This window comes from Centropristis striata, chromosome 1 (genome assembly GCF_030273125.1).
Source record: "Centropristis striata isolate RG_2023a ecotype Rhode Island chromosome 1, C.striata_1.0, whole genome shotgun sequence".
NCBI lineage: Eukaryota > Metazoa > Chordata > Actinopteri > Perciformes > Serranidae > Centropristis > Centropristis striata.
Genome location: NC_081517.1, coordinates 18,139,509 through 18,157,757, shown reverse-complemented (window position 1 = coordinate 18,157,757; position 18,249 = coordinate 18,139,509). Strand labels below are relative to the sequence as shown.

The following is an 18,249-nucleotide window of genomic DNA, read 5'->3' as shown; positions in this document are numbered from 1 at the left end:
CATCCATCCTAATTATTCAAGAAAAACACAAAAGAGAAGCCTGTTTTAGTACCGCATGTCCTTGAATGACTGTAAAAGGACATGGGAGGAAACAGGGAGAGTGAGTAACAGGATGCATGAACCCTTTATTGTGATATGAGTGTGGTGTGTTCCAATAAAAATCTGCTCTGTGTATGGGTGGGTATAATGGAGAGAAATGACGCCTGACTATTGAAGCGGAGAATCAGCGTGTGGCTGCTATTAAGAGAGAAAAAAGGCATTGGCAGAGTACAAAAAAAGGCAGGGGTACCGATGGAGAGAGGAGGAGTGGAGGCTGTTGTATGGGATTAATGGACACACTGTGCAGGAGGAGGGAGGGGAGGGGAGATGGGCTTCTCCACAGAGGCTGTGGTGGTGGTGGTGGTGGTGGGGGGTGGCTGGGGGAGACCACTGTGGCAGGGGAGAGGGAGAGGAGAGGCAGGGAGGGAGGGAGGCTGGTGAAGCCGCGGATATTCATGAAGACGCCAAGTGTTTTTTCTCTCGCTGTGGTGACACACTGCTAGTCTGCAGAGAGACGGAGGCAGCAGGGAAGAGAGAAGGGGAAGGAGACGAGTGAAAGCAAGACGAGGCCCAGCCCATCTTGCCATTGATCTTGAGGCGATCAAGGTGAGTGTGTTTTTATTCTTACATGCTCCGGCCTGACTGTGTATATGAATGTGTGTACATGTGTCCGTCTGACACATATCTCCTGCAGTGCGTGTGCAGACAGGCGTGATGGCAGGGCTGTCCTCAAGTATGCATGGCTCCAGTGTGTTTTTATATATATATATTTGGGTGTTTTGTAACAGAACAGCAGGCTGGTAGTTGAGCTGCATATTGATGCATTGCTGCTTGGTTTTATAAGCTCTTTATCTGTAGTGGAGGTGGTACTGGAGGCAGCCATGGTGTGTGAGTGTATGTGCTCAAATATCTCATTGTCTGTGCATATATATGTCACTGTGTCACTATGTATTTGTTGATTTCTCCACACACAGCTTTTTTTTTTCACGCTGTGAATCTATGCAGGCTCTGGTGTGAGAGTGCTTTCATTGAGTGGGTGTGTTCTTGATGACCCCTGGTAAAAGTCGTCTCCAACACTATCAGTCTGTATACCAGCTCAATCAGAAACACTCTGATATGCTGAATCTGTCCTATCCAATGGAATTAGGTCATCTTGGACTGCTCAGAGTAATTATATAACATCAGAGAGCTTTGGTGTTGCAGTATCTGCTCAAAATTAGCCACACTGTAGGTACAGCTCCTGCAATGCCCAAAATATTTTGTTAGGGCACCCCCCCTTTATTAGTCGAGCAATCGTTTGTTCGATATTGTGATTTCTATTCTTATGTCATTTGTGCTTTTTCATGCATGAGCTTTGTTTTGTGGAAAACAATAGGCATTTGTTCCCAAACTTATCTCCAAGCTTACTATAAGGGTATATTTGATGATGCATCAGATGAATTCATTAGATGAAAGCAGGACAGAGAGTTCTAAAAGAAAGAGGATGAGTCAAAAAGAGAGAATGAGCTTGCTCGTACTCACTCTTCCTTTCTGCTTTCTCACAGGGGAATCTACACAGAAGAGGACACACCGAAACATATACAAGGATGGATCCCGACATATCAAACCTGGAATTTTAACATCTGGGCTTCTCAGACGTCTCCCTATGCAGGATATGGATCCGACTGACCAGTCAGAAAATGGAAAACTGATCTGAGACAGGAGAGACTTCAAATCCTCCCACGAGCTGGATCTGGATTATTGATTGTTTCATTCATGTTGGATCAGGGTTACAACTGGGAAATGTCATGTGGACAATACTGCAAGTTGGATAAACATTTTGGAAAACTTGGGAAACGGTTTTCTTCAGCAGTGACATCATGAACACGGACCAGGATATCCCATTGGCTCGTCTGGCCAAAGCAAGACGGCATGTGGACGGACTTATTTTTTTTCCCCAGAAACTTGTAGCTTACACTAAAATGGAGTGAGAATATACATTTTTCTTACATCTTTGGCTTGTTGACAAAAACAATCGATCAAAACAAAGGTCGTCCGCCTCAGACTGAGCCTGGAGCCTCTGAGGGGCTTTTAAATGCACCTTTAGCGTTTAACGGCAGGTTGGACGCCCGGTTTCAGCCATCTGAAGACTGAGGTGCAGACAGAGCGGGAGCGAGGCGGTTGGCTGGCTGAGTCAGCTCCAATGGGGGCCGGTTGTGACCCGGTCTGACCCCGGTTTGACCTTGCAGTGACCTTTGACCTCTCCGGTCCTGGCTCTCCACCTGCTCTGCTGCCTGGGTTCCGGAACGCTCCGCCCTGGGGCCCAGAACGAGCCAATCAGGATGAAGAAAAGCCGCAGCGTGCTGTCTGTGACTGGAGAAGAGGTGAGGATATAAACAACCGAGACATACTTTGAAAAACAAAAACTTTGTTTGCATGAGAGTAGATACAAGGCAGAGCAGACTCTCATACTGTTTGCCTGAGTGTGTGTGTTTTCTGTAATGCTCACCATGACACACACACACACACACACACACACACACCTCGTGACTTTCACACATCCAACGCTCCCTTTGTTCTTGTTGTCAAGGTCTGTGGACACACTCAGAAGTCAGAGTGGACAGTTTGTACTCTCCAGCCTCCACTCACTCAGTGTGAGCCACTCAGTCAGTCATAGTCCTGTATGTAAATGAGCTCCAGCTAAATGAGTGCTCTATGTAAATGAGCTTTTTTCTTTTAAAGGTAACATCTTGGCAGAAGGACATAATACCATGCATTATTCAAGCGTTCTTTTATTGATTTTGCTGAGGAGCGGGTGCCCATACATTTGTGTATACTGTGTGTGTGTGTGTGTGTGTGTGTGTGTGTGTGAGCATCTCTCCACATCTGGGTCTGGACGACATCAAACGCAGCATGGAAGCAACACGGCACTGTTGCCTAGCAACTGCTACCATTCCCCCAGTGTTTTGTTGCTACGGTACTGCAGTGCAGATCAGCCTCTAAGAGCTCGGTCTGTAGAGGCCTTATCCCAGACACACACACACAGACACACACACACACACACATGTAGGCGAACACACGCAGAGTCACACACGCACATTAACACACATGCATGCATAATTTATAGTCTGTGTTTTTGCTCTGTTTCTTCACTCATTAGACTTGGGATATTTCAAATGAACATGGTTCGGTAAATGTGTCACATGACATTTGCAAGGATTGGATGTTTTTTTACTGTTTATTACTGACTTATTAGTTACACGGGATAGTTTATTTATTTACATTGAAAAAAATGTGTTTTATCCTTTGAAGATGTGCCGCTTTCTCTCTCTCTTTGTGTCTCTGTGTCCCTCACCTGCTCTCCCCTGTCTCACAGGGTAAGGACACAGATATAACAGGTGCTGGGGAGAAGGCGGAGTCATCTCGCTACAGCCGATCTTATACGTCTGGGGCCACACTAGGGGCTGAGTTACGCAGAGGGAGGAGCAGGAGACTCTCATCTAGTCTCCAGGTATTGAAGGGAAGCATGAGTGCATTAACCTTTCTCTCATGTAAACAAAATATATTAAAGGACCATACAGTTTGATTTTTTTTACAAATTATATGCACAAGCTAGCCATTTCACAAACCACAATACTATGCTTTACTGGAGTTTTCTGGCTTAAATTATTTTTGGTTCAATATAAAGACTTGCTTGAGTATTAAGTCACTATGTGGTAATGCAGTGGAGACTCTCAAAATCAACCTGTGCATGAAATCTAAATGGTCAATGTCTAAATGGTCAATTCTGGTGATGTTGATGACTCAAAGTGCTTCTACACATCAGGTGATAGATGTTAAACCAGGGTCCTATATCAATTTTTTGCCTATTTGCCAATGGCTGGTAAACTGAAAAACATTACTTAACAAAATATTTTTAATTGGCTATAAAACTGCATCAGATACAATGACTTAAGACACTGCAGCTCATTGTTGAAAAAAAGCCAATTTCTCCTCAGCCCATGGCCATACCTGTGAATCACCACTTCTTGGTAAATTTTATTTTAACCCTACTTCCAAAACACTCTTAATATTTCCACTTATGTACTCCACTCTTATGTGCCACCACATACTGGCAAACTCTCTTTGCGCTTAGTGTGCGGTCATATGTTGCATGCCATCACCAGTGTGCATGAGATGATGCAAAAAAAAATGGTCAAGAGGAAAGAATGTGTTGCAGTGAAGTAGGCTTTTTTTCTGCAACCTGCCACTGTCCTACAGAAACAGCTTGCAACAAGCTGGTGAACAAAGTGGAGCAATAAGCAACTAAAGAGTTATTTATTTACCTCAGGAGTTGGTTAAGAGCAAAACGGAGCTAAAGGAGTACATTTTGGACTTGCTTGCTTTCACCAGGTGGATACAACACAACTCCAAATAAATGTGCCTGTGTGTCTGCTGGTTGGCGATAACAAGTTTACCATATCACCTTAAAAAGTGATAATAGTCAGTGAGGTGTTTACAGCAAAAAAAAAATTGTGAAACTCAGGAAATTTAATTTCATACTGCATTTAAATGAATGGAAACCCCATAGCTGCCTGGAATTACAAATACTCCTTTTTATATATTTAAAAGAGTCAGCAAAATTGCAAAGAATTGATTTTACTGAAGAGCATTGAATGGAAACTTAAACACACCTCATGCACAAGTTAAATCATATTTTAATAAATTTAATGCAATTAATCAAATTTGCAGTGAATCTGGGCCTTTTGTGCTGTGACTTGTTTTCCCAGCTTTGAATGGAAGAGATATTAAGTGTAAAAATTGTGCTGCAAACCTGAGAAGAAGCTGATGACTGGTATCATTTACGAACCATTTTAACTCTCCAGGTACCCTGCTGGCTCCGCCCTCGAGACCGCACTCGTTCACCTGAGGTCCTGAGCAACGTGTCCCGTCCAACAACTCTTCCCCTCCGCATCCCGCCACGCATTTCCATCACACAAGCAGACGCTGACGGGTAAACACACACACCTTGCAGGAAGCTTTTATTCATGCTTCACATCTGTTTACTCTCTAACCATCAAACTTTCCTCCTCTCCTCCTGCTCCAGTTACGAAGCAGAAAATGGCGTGTCACCAGGTCACACCCCGCTGGGGTCACAGAGTCCAGGCCTCACCCTGCACACATCCTTTCCCCAGGGTCAAAGAAGAGAGTCCTTCCTCTACCGCTCAGACTCGGACTACGACATGTCGCCCAAGACGGTCTCGCGTAACTCCTCCCTCGCCAGCGAAGGGTGAGTCTCTGGAAGAAAGACAAAAAGGATGAGCGAGAGGGGGAGTGAGCATAGATGTATGTACTTGTACGTTTTTAGAAAAAATCATCTCTGCTTCCTCTCTTATTTTCAACTTTCTCTGTCCCTCTTTCAGGCACACAGGAGAGGACTTCATTGTCACACCTTTCGCTCAAGTGAGTTTCACTTATTAGATAAATCGTTGTGTGGAATGTTGATGCTTCCAGTTCCCAAAATAGTTTTGTCAGCCATTATTTCATTTGACTCATTTGGTTAAATTAGCATGTTAAATCATTCAAATCAGTGTTTACATTCTTTATTGGATGTTATGACACTTAATCTAAAACCTCCCTTTACATGTATATTTCTCTCAGTTTATTCTGTACATATGCTGTGATTATTTAGGTATTGGCCAGTCTGCGATCAGTACGAAGCAACTTCACCATTCTTGCCAATGTCTCCACACCACCAATCAAGTCAGTACCAACTTGTTCTCCTTAAAATGTTCCAGTTATACACATTATGAAAACATGTTGCCATGTGTGTAACTAGTCAAATAGGTCGTGTAGACTTTACGAGTCAAACTAACAACAATCTACTTTCCTACAGTATTTAATGACCACTAAAGGGAACATAATGCATATTTTGGGTTTCATGTTTACATGCTTTAATGTTCAGAAAACAACCTAGTGTCTGTTTGAATATGTGTATCTATTTAAGCGCCCCTCAAAACTTTTTACAATATGGGACTTTTAGGCTGCAGCTAGTTATTTTTATAAGCATGCTTCTTATGTCACACTCATTCATGCATTTTGCAACAGTAACAATGTTAGGTAACTAATATAGGCATCAATTGTAATCAGCAGCTCGCCACTTAGATCAACAGAGACACACAGCAGAGACATAGAGAAAGGAAAACACAGCTTATCGGAAATTAGAAACAATCCATAGGTTTAAGAAGCTGACTTATATTAGCTTCTGTGACTGCATTACTGGGAAGTCTCACCACCCGTTGTGTCCTCAGGAGGTCTCCTCTGGGTGGAGTGTGTGTCAGTCCCAGGGCGTCCCTATCAGACCAGCAGTACCAGCAGCTCGCCCTGGACACACTGGAGGAGCTGGACTGGTGTTTGGACCAGCTGGAGACCATTCAGACACACCGCTCTGTCAGCGAAATGGCCTCCAACAAGGTAAACAAACATTAATGAATCAACCAACATATCAGCAGGCTAAAAATATATATTTATATCACTTTCAGCGTACACTGCATGATGCATATATAAATGACTTTTTTATATTTATAGTTTGTTCATAGACTACAAATGGTTTAGTAATCATTATCAAATATTTAATATAGAATATAAAATGTGTGTTTGCAACAATAAATTGCTAAGATAACAAATTATAGCATACCTAATAATTAGTTAACATGTTTATATAGGATTTAATTGCTTGTTCTACAAAATGACTGGAACTAAAGTTTAATTTACCTACTATTATTTCAGTTATTATTAAGTGTTTTCAACTTAAAGGAGGGAATGCAGTACCTTCTCCAGCACGATGTTCTTGTTTTATTACTGCAACCCTAAAACTTCAGACTTAAAAACAACCTCTAAATCCAAAAAGAGTCCTGTATTAAATATTACCATTTAGTCATCCCCAAAACTTAAAGAACCAGCTCATCATCGCCTCATATCTGTGTTTTGCTCTCATTCTGTCACAGTTTAAGAGGATGCTGAACAGAGAGCTGTCCCACCTGTCAGAGATGAGTCGCTCTGGTAACCAGGTGTCTGAATACATCTCCAGCACCTTCATGGGTGAGTCTGTCTTCTGTCCGCGTCACATTTAAGACCTTTTCCCAAACAAAAACAATAAATCTATGTGTGTGTTTATGTTTGTCCATCAATCTGCAGACAAGCAGAACGAGGTGGAAATCCCGTCTCCGACACTGAAAGACAAACCGATGAGTCACATCAGCGGAGTGAGGAAACTGTCTCACAGCTCCAGCCTCTCCAGCTCCTCTATGCCTCGCTTCGGCGTCAACACGGACCACGAGGACGAGCTCGCCAAGGTCTCGTTGCCTTTGCTTTTTTTTCTCTCCGACTCACAAGTTGCACAAATCAAAACAAGTTGCACAAATCAATCCCTGTTCAGACCTGGACGGGGAACAATGCTGATGTTTTATTATTTCTATCTTGTGTGCAGAAAATGATAGAATAGCCTCTTTCAGGACTTTGGGGAGTCTTTTCTTTGTTACTGTTTTTATTTTATCTTAGCTTATTTTTTCCTTCCACTTGACCCGTCACCACTTAACTACTGCTACTACTTCTGTCTTTCAGTATCGCAATGAGAGGTTTCCTGTGGGACATGCATTTGAAAAAAACACAATAAAATATAGTCGTAATACATTATATTATTACAGGTAATAATATTTATTGTTATCCGTCATTTATTGTTGAATCCTTGTGCATCCCCTCAAAAAATAACTTAGAGTTCACAAACGGCAGATCAAAAACTTCCATAAAATTATATATTATAATAATATAATAATTATATTTTCCAAGCCAAAATGCATGCCATATGATAAAAAAATTAAAGACCCACAAAAGCACGGTTAAAAGACTACAAGCCTTTTTCTACTAAACACAGACAGTTCAGGCTTGATGTGCTCATACTTTTACATAAACATTGTACAATGCTGTCACTCCATGGCTGCAGCTCAAAAAGATGAAATCTTTTCTTTTTCTTTTGTCTGCTTTTTTGTGCTTGGCGCTTCATTGTTTATTTCCATCCAGTCTGCAGCACCAAATGTTTGGAAGGCTCACAGTGGGATGGAAACTGTCCACAGTTTTGCATCTTCATTTAGCAGTACATAAATCAGATGTAACTACTAAATACAAACAACAATACTTAGTCTGTGGCTTGCTACCAGTTCTTCAAAACTGTCGGTTTAAAGCAGACATCAACAGGCGAATTTAAACCTCTGGCCTCACAATGAAGCTGAAGGATAAGACCAGGAATTACCAAAGTGATAATTCATCCTGAGGGAAACATGCATCTGCTCCGAATTCAGTGGCAATGTGCTGCCATCTTTATCCAGACTAAGCTAAAGTTTTGTCGCCTGTCATCATTATTAAGAGCTGTACACGTCAGTCAGTCACAGAGGTTGTAGATATTTCCAGTACAATCTGGACATGCTGACACGAAAACTGAGGATTAAAGGGTTATTTGGAGTGACTTGAAAGGCAGCTCAAGTGTCTGTTCAAGAAGCAGGATTTATTGTCACCTAGTGGTTACAGTGCAGATTGCAAACAATTATTATTAACCACAATTATTTTCATTATTTGTTGATCATATTCTCACTGTCGTCTTGAAGAAATGTTCAGAAAAACACTGAATTACTGCCAAATCATTTATATTCCAAATGATCATTTTGTCCTACTAAAACCCCCCAAAATATTGGGACTAATATCACAGAATATGAATAAATACAGTAAATATTCATATTTGAGAGGCTGGAGGTAGAACATTTTTAAATATTCAATTAAAGTAAATCAAATAATCAGATAATCATTTCAGCTCTTAAGTAATAATTGATTGGCTGGTTCAATTTCTGGATAGATGTGACTGGTTGTTATTGCTCTTCTCAGTTTATTTATAAGGAATTTTAGTTGAAATGTGCAGTAAGTGACTCATAATATTGGCAAGTTGATACATTTGTGTTATTGTCCTTATGTTAAAGTCTGCTGCACATTTAAATGTTGTCTTGACGACCTCTGAACTTTCTGATGCCACCGTCTCTGTTTGCGACCGTTTAAAATGACAATCAGCCTGGTAATCAGCGAGTGATATATTATATATCAATGTTGATTTCTGACTCCACAATTTGTTTGTGTTTGTTTGAGCAGGAGTTGGAGGATCTGGACAAGTGGAGTTTTAACATATTTAGAGTAGCAGAGTTCGCCAACAACAGACCTCTCAGCTGCATCATGTACACCATCTTCCAGGTAAACACAACGTGTGTGTGTGTGTGTGTGTGTGTGTGTGTGTTTCTGTGTGTGTGTGTGTGTGTGTGTGTGTGTTTTGTGTAGGATCGTTCTCACCACAAGTAGATTTTTCTTTTCTTTTTTTCCTTAATATTTTTATTAGGAGGTAAGGCACATTAAAACAGGAACCAATGTTATAATTACATGGAGTATCACACATCCGCATCACAATTGAAAATATAAACATATCGATACAATAGAAATACTGTGCATCATGATGAATGAAGAGCAAGACATAAGGTCTGCCTCCTAGGATGTTTTCTTATTTTATGTTTATGGCCCAATAGGAACATGATCGGGTGACTAACAAACAATGTGTAAATCAAAAAATAATAATAATAATAATAAAAAAATAAGATGGAAAAAAAAATAATCATAATAAATGAATAAGTAACTGAGGATTCTTGTATGTAATAAGTAAATAACTGTTTTAGCTACAGGGTGTAGACAAAAATACAAGGGAAGCCAAAAGACAGGAGAAGAGAGAAAATAAACAAATAAATAAATAAATAATAATAATAATGATAAAGATAAGAAGAAAAACAAAGAGAGGAGGTGGGGGTCCATCAATCAGATGGCATAGAGTGAAGAGAGTGAAAGAATGTTAAAAAGGGAAGCCACTTGTTATAGAATTTATCAGTTACCTTTCACTGAATATCTGATCTTCTCCAGCTTTAGAAAAGACATGGTATCATTGAGCCACTGAGTGCTCGATGGAGCTTTAGGTGACTTCCAGTGAAGAAGAAGATGGGGTCTTGCCAGTAAGGAAGTAAAAGCTGAAATATATAATTGGTTAGAAGTAAACCGGATGTGGTCTTCTGGGAGCCCGAATATGGCGACATGGGGGGAGACTTTTATGGTCACTGAAAGTATTTTTGACATGGTATCGAAATAATTCCGCCAGAGAAAGTAACGAACAAGAGTAAATCATATGAGTTAAATTTCAAGGTGAAGCATGGCATTTGTCACAATGGTCGGTGATACTGGGATAGATTTGTGACAGTCGAGTTTTGGAATAATGGACTCTAAATAATACTTTAAACTGTATAAGTGTGAGACGAGCGCAAGTAGATTTTTCTGATGTACATGCTGTGTGTCTGTATGTGTGTGAAGTTGTGGCTCCTGTCCTCTCTCCTCAGGAGCGAGAGCTGTTGAAGACGTTCCGTATTCCCGTCGACACATTCGTCACTTATGTGATGACCCTGGAGGACCATTATCACGGAAATGTAGCGTACCACAACAGCCTTCATGCTGCAGACGTCACCCAGTCCACACATGTCCTCCTGTCCACACCGGCTCTAGATGTATGTTGATACACACACGCGCACACGGACACACTCCCTAGCTGCTCTGGTCACTCGAGAATTTTTTTTTCTTTTTCTGTTTGGTTTAAGAAATATATATTTCTTCTACAGAACTTGGCTGGACAATTATTAGAGCCTAGATTTAGGCTCAGCAATAAATGTTTAAAAACAACATGGAATAAAAATTAAAAAAAGAAAAGTAGATTCAACTACAGACTAATTGTATTGCAAATTATATTTTAAATAATATTAATACATTTATATTTTAAAATTAAATGGCCACTTGAGGCTGGCTCCAAAAGCAAGTCAATCCCCATAGATCCCCATGTTAAAATGTCCAACTTTACACCTGAAATCAGAAATGTTTACAGCCTGGTACAAGATGGTTTTGGTCTTTATAGCTAATTTCCCATTCATGACAACTGTATGAGGGTGAATTTCTATTATATAAAATAATATTTATGCTCCTTTGAGGTGGTTTTTGTCTTTTTCGTAAAAATTGTTAATGCTAAATTAAGCTAAATGGGAGATGGAAACTCTTCCAAGTTCTGACCTAGCTAACATTTAACTCACATGACTGATCAGCTGTTGCCCAGTTGAATCCAATTCCTGAAGACTTATCTCCATTTAATCTCAAGTGGCCAAAGCTGTCCGTCAACCTTGTTTTTATTTAGTCATATTTCTAATATTCTAAATAAGGAGACACATTTACAGATTTTCTTTAGATAAAAACTTTTAAAATAATGGATTTAAATTAGGGCTGTCAAATTTAATATGGTAATGTGTTAAAGCAAATTTGGTGAAATGTCACTTATTGTTTTGAAGCAAGCTTATTTTGTCCACTCCCATATTGATAAGTGTATTAAATACTTGAAATATCCCCCTTTAAGGTACACTTCGAACACACAAACAGATAAAAATGTGCAATTACTTTGCAATTAACTAAGGATAACAAGGTGACAACTAACAACTAGCTAATCACAATTAAATATTTGACTCGATCAATAGCCCGAGTGTAAAAATGTAATTTTCTCTTTCTTCTATTCAACTTCTTGTCCCTTTCAGGCTGTCTTCACTGACCTGGAGATCCTCGCCGCTCTGTTCGCTGCAGCAATCCACGATGTCGACCACCCCGGAGTTTCCAATCAGTTTCTCATCAATACCAGTGAGTGTGCACACACACACACACACACACACACACACACACACACACACACACACACACACACACACACACACACACACACCAGTGCTGAAATATGTCTATGTATTTGCACAAATTGTGTTGACACCTTCCTCCTCCATCCCTCTCCACTGCGCTCAGACTCGGAGCTGGCTCTCATGTATAACGATGAGTCAGTTCTGGAGAACCACCACCTCGCTGTGGGCTTCAAGCTTCTGCACCAGGAAAACTGTGACATCTTCCAGAACCTCACCAAGAGACAGCGCCAGAGCCTTCGCAAGCTTGTCATCGATATGGTCAGAACATTTTCTACCACATCTCACACTGCACCTGTTATCTTCTAAACAACTAACTTTCTTCAGCTGTGCTTACTTAGTTTTGGTTACTTTTTTCCTTCTTTTCACTGCCTGCTAAGAATCGTATTACTCATTATTTGAAAGTTTTAGATTTGTCTTGTTTGTTGTTGATTGTTTTAGACGACTCATTTTGTCTTTAAGATGGTTCTGGGATGTGATGTTTTCCAGGATTCTTGTTTTTGATTCTTATTGGCAATTTTATTTATTTTAGACAAGGGATGTAACAAAACACTCAACTAACAACTCGATACAATTCATGATACTAGGTTCACAACATGCTTTTCTGAACAAAATGACATTAAGGACAAATTATGAGTGAAAAAGATTTGTTTGGCAGACAAAAATCTGCAAAATAATTTTTTTCTCGTCTTTTGACATTTCTGAGGGAAGGTATAATCAATGCATATTTCCCTTTTCTGTAAAAGTTACGAAAATATCTTGTTTGGTAAAAAAATGATAAGTAAATAAATGAAACAGAAATTTGAAACAAACCCCAAATCAAAAAGATAGGCTAGATGATTCTGCCAGACTTACCGCAGCTCATTTTAGAAGCAACTCTCTGCTCTGCTGCAAAACATCCAATTTGAAACAAATCTCACAAGTGAAGTCAAAAGAAGATAGCGCCATCTGCTTAGCTATTTGAACATATTTGTATCTTTACACCCTATTTAAGACAGTACAAATTGATTTTTAGTTTGATCTTGTAAATTATTATCATCTTTTTTGCTGCTGTATATCTAAAACTCATTGTTACAGCCAAAACTTCTGGCTTCAGTTTAAGAACTGTATTTCTTCTAAAACAGCAGTATAGAAATACTACGTTTGCGAGTCTTCTAAAAAGTGCTTTTGTCTGGCAGCTATGGTTTTAAAATTTGAACTAAAAGTTAAGCACCACATCACTGATTCCAATCTCACATCACATCACTCTTCTTTGGTTTTAGTATATTTGACAGATTAGTAGAATACAGGTGGATCTCAATAAATTAGAATACCATAGAAAGTTTATTTATGTCAGTGTTCAATTTAAAAAAAGTCAAAAAATAACACATTATATAGATCCTTAATTGATTTAATTTCTTCTAATTATAATGATTATGGCTTATATTTAATGGAGACCTAAAATTCAGTGTCTCAAAATATGTGAATATTACAAAAGACCAATTTTAAAAAGTATGTTTAATATGGAAATGTTGGCCTCTGAAAAGTATGTCCATCTATATCACTCAATACTTAATTGGGGCTGTTTGACTTGAACTACTGGAAATGGATTTTTCCATCATATTCTAATGTATTGAGATGCACCTGTAGTTTGAATCTTTGTGCTTCTTTTGGTTTCATCTGAGTGTCTCTGTCTGCAGGTGTTGGCCACAGACATGTCCAAACACATGACCCTGCTGGCAGACCTGAAGACCATGGTGGAGACCAAGAAGGTGACCAGCTCTGGAGTGCTGCTCCTCGACCACTACACAGAACGGATACAGGTAGCCTTGTCCTCTGTATATCCCAGTATTACCTCTAGTGCAATAATGCTGTGAGAATGTATAGCTATATAATGTGTTGTGCGTGTTTAGGTGCTGAGGAACATGGTGCACTGTGCAGACCTGAGCAACCCCACCAAGAAGCTGCCATTATACAGACAGTGGACGGAGAGGATCATGGAGGAGTTCTTCCGTCAGGGTGACAAAGAGCGAGAGAGAGGGATGGAGATCAGCGCCATGTGTGACAAACACACCGCTTCCGTGGAGAAGAGTCAGGTAACCATCCATCTCTCTCATGAAGCCATTGGTGGGGTCATTCACAGACACTACAAAGTTTAATAATGTGGGAAACCGACCAGCAAACAGATATCCAAGGCTAAAGATCCATGATGCTTGTTTATTCTGTTGTGCATTGTGGCAGGAGGAGACACACATGGGTTAGTTTGAAACATTTTCTCTGCCAGGTTTTTGAAGAGAAAAGATTGTTTCATGTTGGGGGGCGGAGCAATGAAGCCTGGAATAACTTAAGATCAACTCTGGCATTCATTAAATCTTTTGTGATAGAATTTTGATGCATGTATGACAAATGTACTTCTGTGTCGACGTCCAGCTGGCAGCAGCTTCAGTCAAATGTCTCTTTTGATACTGATGATGTTAAACTGGGACATTTTTCTTTCTCAAGTTTCTGGTCACTGATTCTGTAATTTTAAGAGATATTTTGTCTCTAGTTGGATTCTCTATACTGTACTTTAGAGGAATAGTTTTTTTGGGAAAGATGATTATTTGCTTTATTGCAGTGTTAGAAGGGAAAATTAATAGCAGTTAGTACATATAAAGCTGGAGCTGGCAGCCGCTTACAGCAGCATAGCTTAGCATAACATTTTTTTTTTTAAAACCCCAGTGTAAAAAGCAGCTATTTGTAATTTTATGGCGGGCTCTGTGACTTCCACCACAAATTTTCATAATGGGCCTCATTTAAACCATCTATAGTGCATTAAGATTGTGTATAACTTCACTTATGCTAATTAAACAATGCATCTGGGGACAACTTTTTTTTGTAATTCGTCATAACTTTGGACAGTGCCAAACCAGCCTTTTCCTTGTTTTCAGTCTTTGTGCTTATCTGACTGGCTATTGACAAAAATTGTGGTATCAGTGTTTTCCTCTAACAATCTGCAAGAAGGCAGATCATCATAAATCCTAAGAATGTCAAATTATTTCTTTAATCATTTCTTCTCTTCCAGGTGGGTTTCATCGACTACATCGTCCACCCGCTGTGGGAGACGTGGGCTGACCTAGTGCACCCGGACGCCCAGGAGCTGCTGGACACGCTGGAGGAGAACAGGGAGTGGTATCTCAACACCATGCCCCAGTCTCCTTCACCTCCTCCAGACAGACATCTGCAGCATGATCGCTTCCAGTTTGAACTCACCCTGGAGGACCTGGAGCACAACAACCACAACCACATACACCTGAGGAACAACGGCAAAGACATCTGTGATGACGACGACGCAGAAGAACGGACGCATGACGATGTAGAGACTGAGAAAGAAGACGAGGAAAATCACAACAGCGAACACAACGGAGTCCAGGATGAGGAAGAGGAGGAGGAGGAGGAGACTGGAGAAAGAGAGGGAGAAGAAGAGGAGGAGCAAGTAGAAGAAGACGGAGGTGAAGTGAACAATGCAGCAGGTGATGAGGACGAGACTAAAGAAGAGGAGGAAGAAAATGAGCAAAATCAGGAAGGAGAACAAGAGCAGGGAGAGGAAGAGGGAGGCGAGGATGGTGCAGAAAATGAGGAGGCAAACACAGAGGAAGGAGGTGAAGAACATTTGGAAAATGAAGAGGGGGGAAAAGATGGTGAGGGGGAAGAGGAAATGGAAAATGAGGAAGCAGCGGTGGAGGAAGAGGTGGAGGAGAAAGAAGAAGAGGAGAAGGAGGCAGCAGAGATGGAAGAAAGTGTAGAACAAGAGGGAGGCGAGACGGAGGAGAATGTGGAGGAGGCAGAAATAGAGGACAAGGTTGAGGAAGAGGTTGGAGAAACAGAAGACATTGAAGAGGAGAAAGAAGAAGAGTTAGAGGAAGAAGAAGAAAAGGAGGCGCCAGCTGAGGATGAAGCTGGAGAGGAGGAAGACGAGGAAGAGGAAAGTTAGTTGGGTGCAAAGACATAAAATGACAGGGTCAGTGAAGAAAGCTTAACGAGAGATAAAGTACGCAAATGGAGCTGGAAGGCTTCGACAGTTAGCAGGAGGACTGTCATGGAGGAGGACGAAGAGCTGAAGATGCACTTCTCTCCAGATGACGCGCTCTGACCACTTTATCATGTGACGCTCTCAGCAGGAGACGTCACAAACAAACTCACAGACGGACAGCAGTACAACAGCACCGGACACAATAAGAAAAAACTTCCGCCGGAGCGTAATGCCTTCCCGAACAGCCAGATTGTTGCAGCGTCTTGATCAACTGGTAGTGATAGAAAGACTTGACGTCTTCATCACCGAGTATCTGTACATCCATCACTGCCGTAGGAAATAAAATATGGGGTAATAAAAGGGGGGAACCTGTTTTATCGACCTTTTGTAGCTCCTGAAAATCTAAAAAGAAACAAAAAAAAACTGAAATGCGTACATGCAAATAAGTGCGTGCCTGTTCTCCCCATCTCATGGACTACTACCCATCATCCCTCTGTCACTGTCTCGTTTAAGAGGAAGATACCACCACAAACACACATCGACCAACAACTGTTAAAAGAATGTCAACTTCCTCTGTTTGTCAGAAAAAAGTTTGGAAAGTGTCTGTCGTCTTATATTTACTACAAGAACTTTCCACTTGTCAACGGGATGCTGAGAACACCTTAGGGCTCTGGTCTAGGAGCAGTTTGAGCTCCTAACATACTGACCTTGAAGGGAAACTTTGGTATTTTTTTTAACCTGGACCCTATTTCCTGTGTTTTTGTATGTAGATGACTGAAGGTCTTTCAGACAGGGAATGATTGAAAGCCAATGTGTAGGCGGAGCAACACGGAGGTGCTTTCACGTGAAAGTCGTGCGTTTCCTTGTCTCACGCTTACTGGTCCTTGCCGTTATGAATTATGTAACAGATTTTGGAGCCTAACGAGGTCTTTCACATGACAGAGCATAAACGTAAGACTGGATGCATCACGTAACTTTATGTGGTTTTAAAGCTACAGTTAGTAACTTTGATTTTGTCATATTTGATTAAGTTACTTTATCCTGACAGTGATTTATGAGACAGATCATATGTTGAAAAAAAAGAAAAAATCATATTCCTCTATGTCCTCCTAGTGCTCCTCATGGGATTTGCAAGAAAGTGAATCGAGAATAACAGTCAGATTGTTCAAACTAGGCAGCCAAACAACGGACCAGATCGGACTACTGAAATGTACCACTAGGTGTTGCACTTGATCAGCAGCCATTTGAATTAAGAGTGTAACAGCTTCTGTCCACTCGGTGGCAATAATGCACCTCTACGCTGGTTTATTAGCCTTAAACAAGCAGGAGAAAAGAGTGCGACTCACTTCTGTGGCTCATATCTTGTCTATGATCACCCCTATTAACACAGGAACTTTTATAGTAAGCAGACATAACATGCTCTGTGTTCGTACACCAGACTGGAACGGCAAAACAAAAAGATTTTCAATGTCATGGCTGAATATGTAGCTAATTTCAGAACAAGACTTCTCCTTGGGTGAGACTAACGTGAGATAACAAACAGACTGGAACAAGCAAAAAGTAAAGAATAAAACTTTACATTAAGGTCTGGAAGGATTACTTCGCAGCTTGTTTTGCGGCTCTCTTTAACAATAAACTAATTTCAAAAACTTGTCCCCATGAGTTACGCAGATGTAAACACCTAAGAAAAATAGGGTCCAGGTTGAAAAATACTGGTTTCCTTTTAAAGCAAAAATGCTGGATTTCTGAATAATATCTGGACTGTTTTGTCAAGGTGGAAACATTTACAGTGCAGCTCAAAAGACTGACCTGTTGTACGTGTCGATGTCGGTTCATGTTTTAAAAAAAAAACACACAAAAAAACACCCAGTATTCATCCCATCAGGACAGTTTCACCTGTCCCAGACTGTGAGTTTGATTCTGGGGTGACTCGTGCCAAACTGACCCACGACCAGCACTGAGCAATTCAGCCTTCCTCCAAACGAGGCGGCTACTTGACCGTGAAGCAATGAACTGTGGGACCAGGGTAACGGGTGTGATGGTCTTCCACAAATCCCTTTTTTCTTTGTTTTGTTTTTGTAAAAATGGTATTTGGCACTTTATCTAACACCCCTGTTACATATATGTACATAATAAACATGTATTTTAATCTGCTGATGTCATATAATAAATATGATCAATGAAGTTGATGGATTGGTGATTAATACTGAAAAGGATTTATCCTCCAAGATAAGTACTCCTGCTGAAACACTGAAGTAGTTGAAATAAATAGCAGTTTAAAAAACAATTTTGATCATGTTAAACTGCCACCTTCTCAAACTGAGAATTTTGATATTTTTAAAAAAATCATACAATGTGGTTGTCTGTTGGTTAGACATCTTTGAATTAAAAATCTAAAAACAAAACAAG

The 18,249-nt window shown here is 40.4% G+C and overlaps 1 protein-coding gene across 1 annotated transcript; it reads left to right on the top strand.

The window, feature by feature from the left end:
* Nucleotides 1-513: 513 nt before the first annotated feature.
* Nucleotides 514-16,311, top strand: LOC131971875 (cAMP-specific 3',5'-cyclic phosphodiesterase 4C-like). The gene is made up of 17 exons (XM_059333535.1): nt 514-645; nt 1,584-2,402; nt 3,395-3,529; nt 4,884-5,011; nt 5,105-5,287; nt 5,421-5,460; nt 5,690-5,760; nt 6,309-6,471; nt 7,005-7,098; nt 7,195-7,352; nt 9,190-9,288; nt 10,467-10,631; nt 11,697-11,796; nt 11,956-12,110; nt 13,529-13,651; nt 13,742-13,924; nt 14,893-16,311. Exons 2-17 carry the CDS (start codon nt 2,361-2,363, stop codon nt 15,799-15,801), a joined length of 2,748 nt encoding a protein of 915 aa, XP_059189518.1. The 5' UTR covers nt 514-645; nt 1,584-2,360; the 3' UTR covers nt 15,802-16,311.
* Nucleotides 16,312-18,249: the final 1,938 nt, after the last annotated feature.

Coding starts and splice junctions, on each gene's coding strand:
- LOC131971875 (XM_059333535.1), top strand. CDS start 2,361: ATGAAGAAAAGCCGCAGCGTGCTGTCTGTGACTGGAGAAGAG. Junction 3,530..4,883: donor GACTCTCATCTAGTCTCCAG/GTATTGAAGGGA, acceptor TTAACTCTCCAG/GTACCCTGCTGGCTCCGCCC. Junction 9,289..10,466: donor TCATGTACACCATCTTCCAG/GTAAACACAACG, acceptor CTCTCTCCTCAG/GAGCGAGAGCTGTTGAAGAC.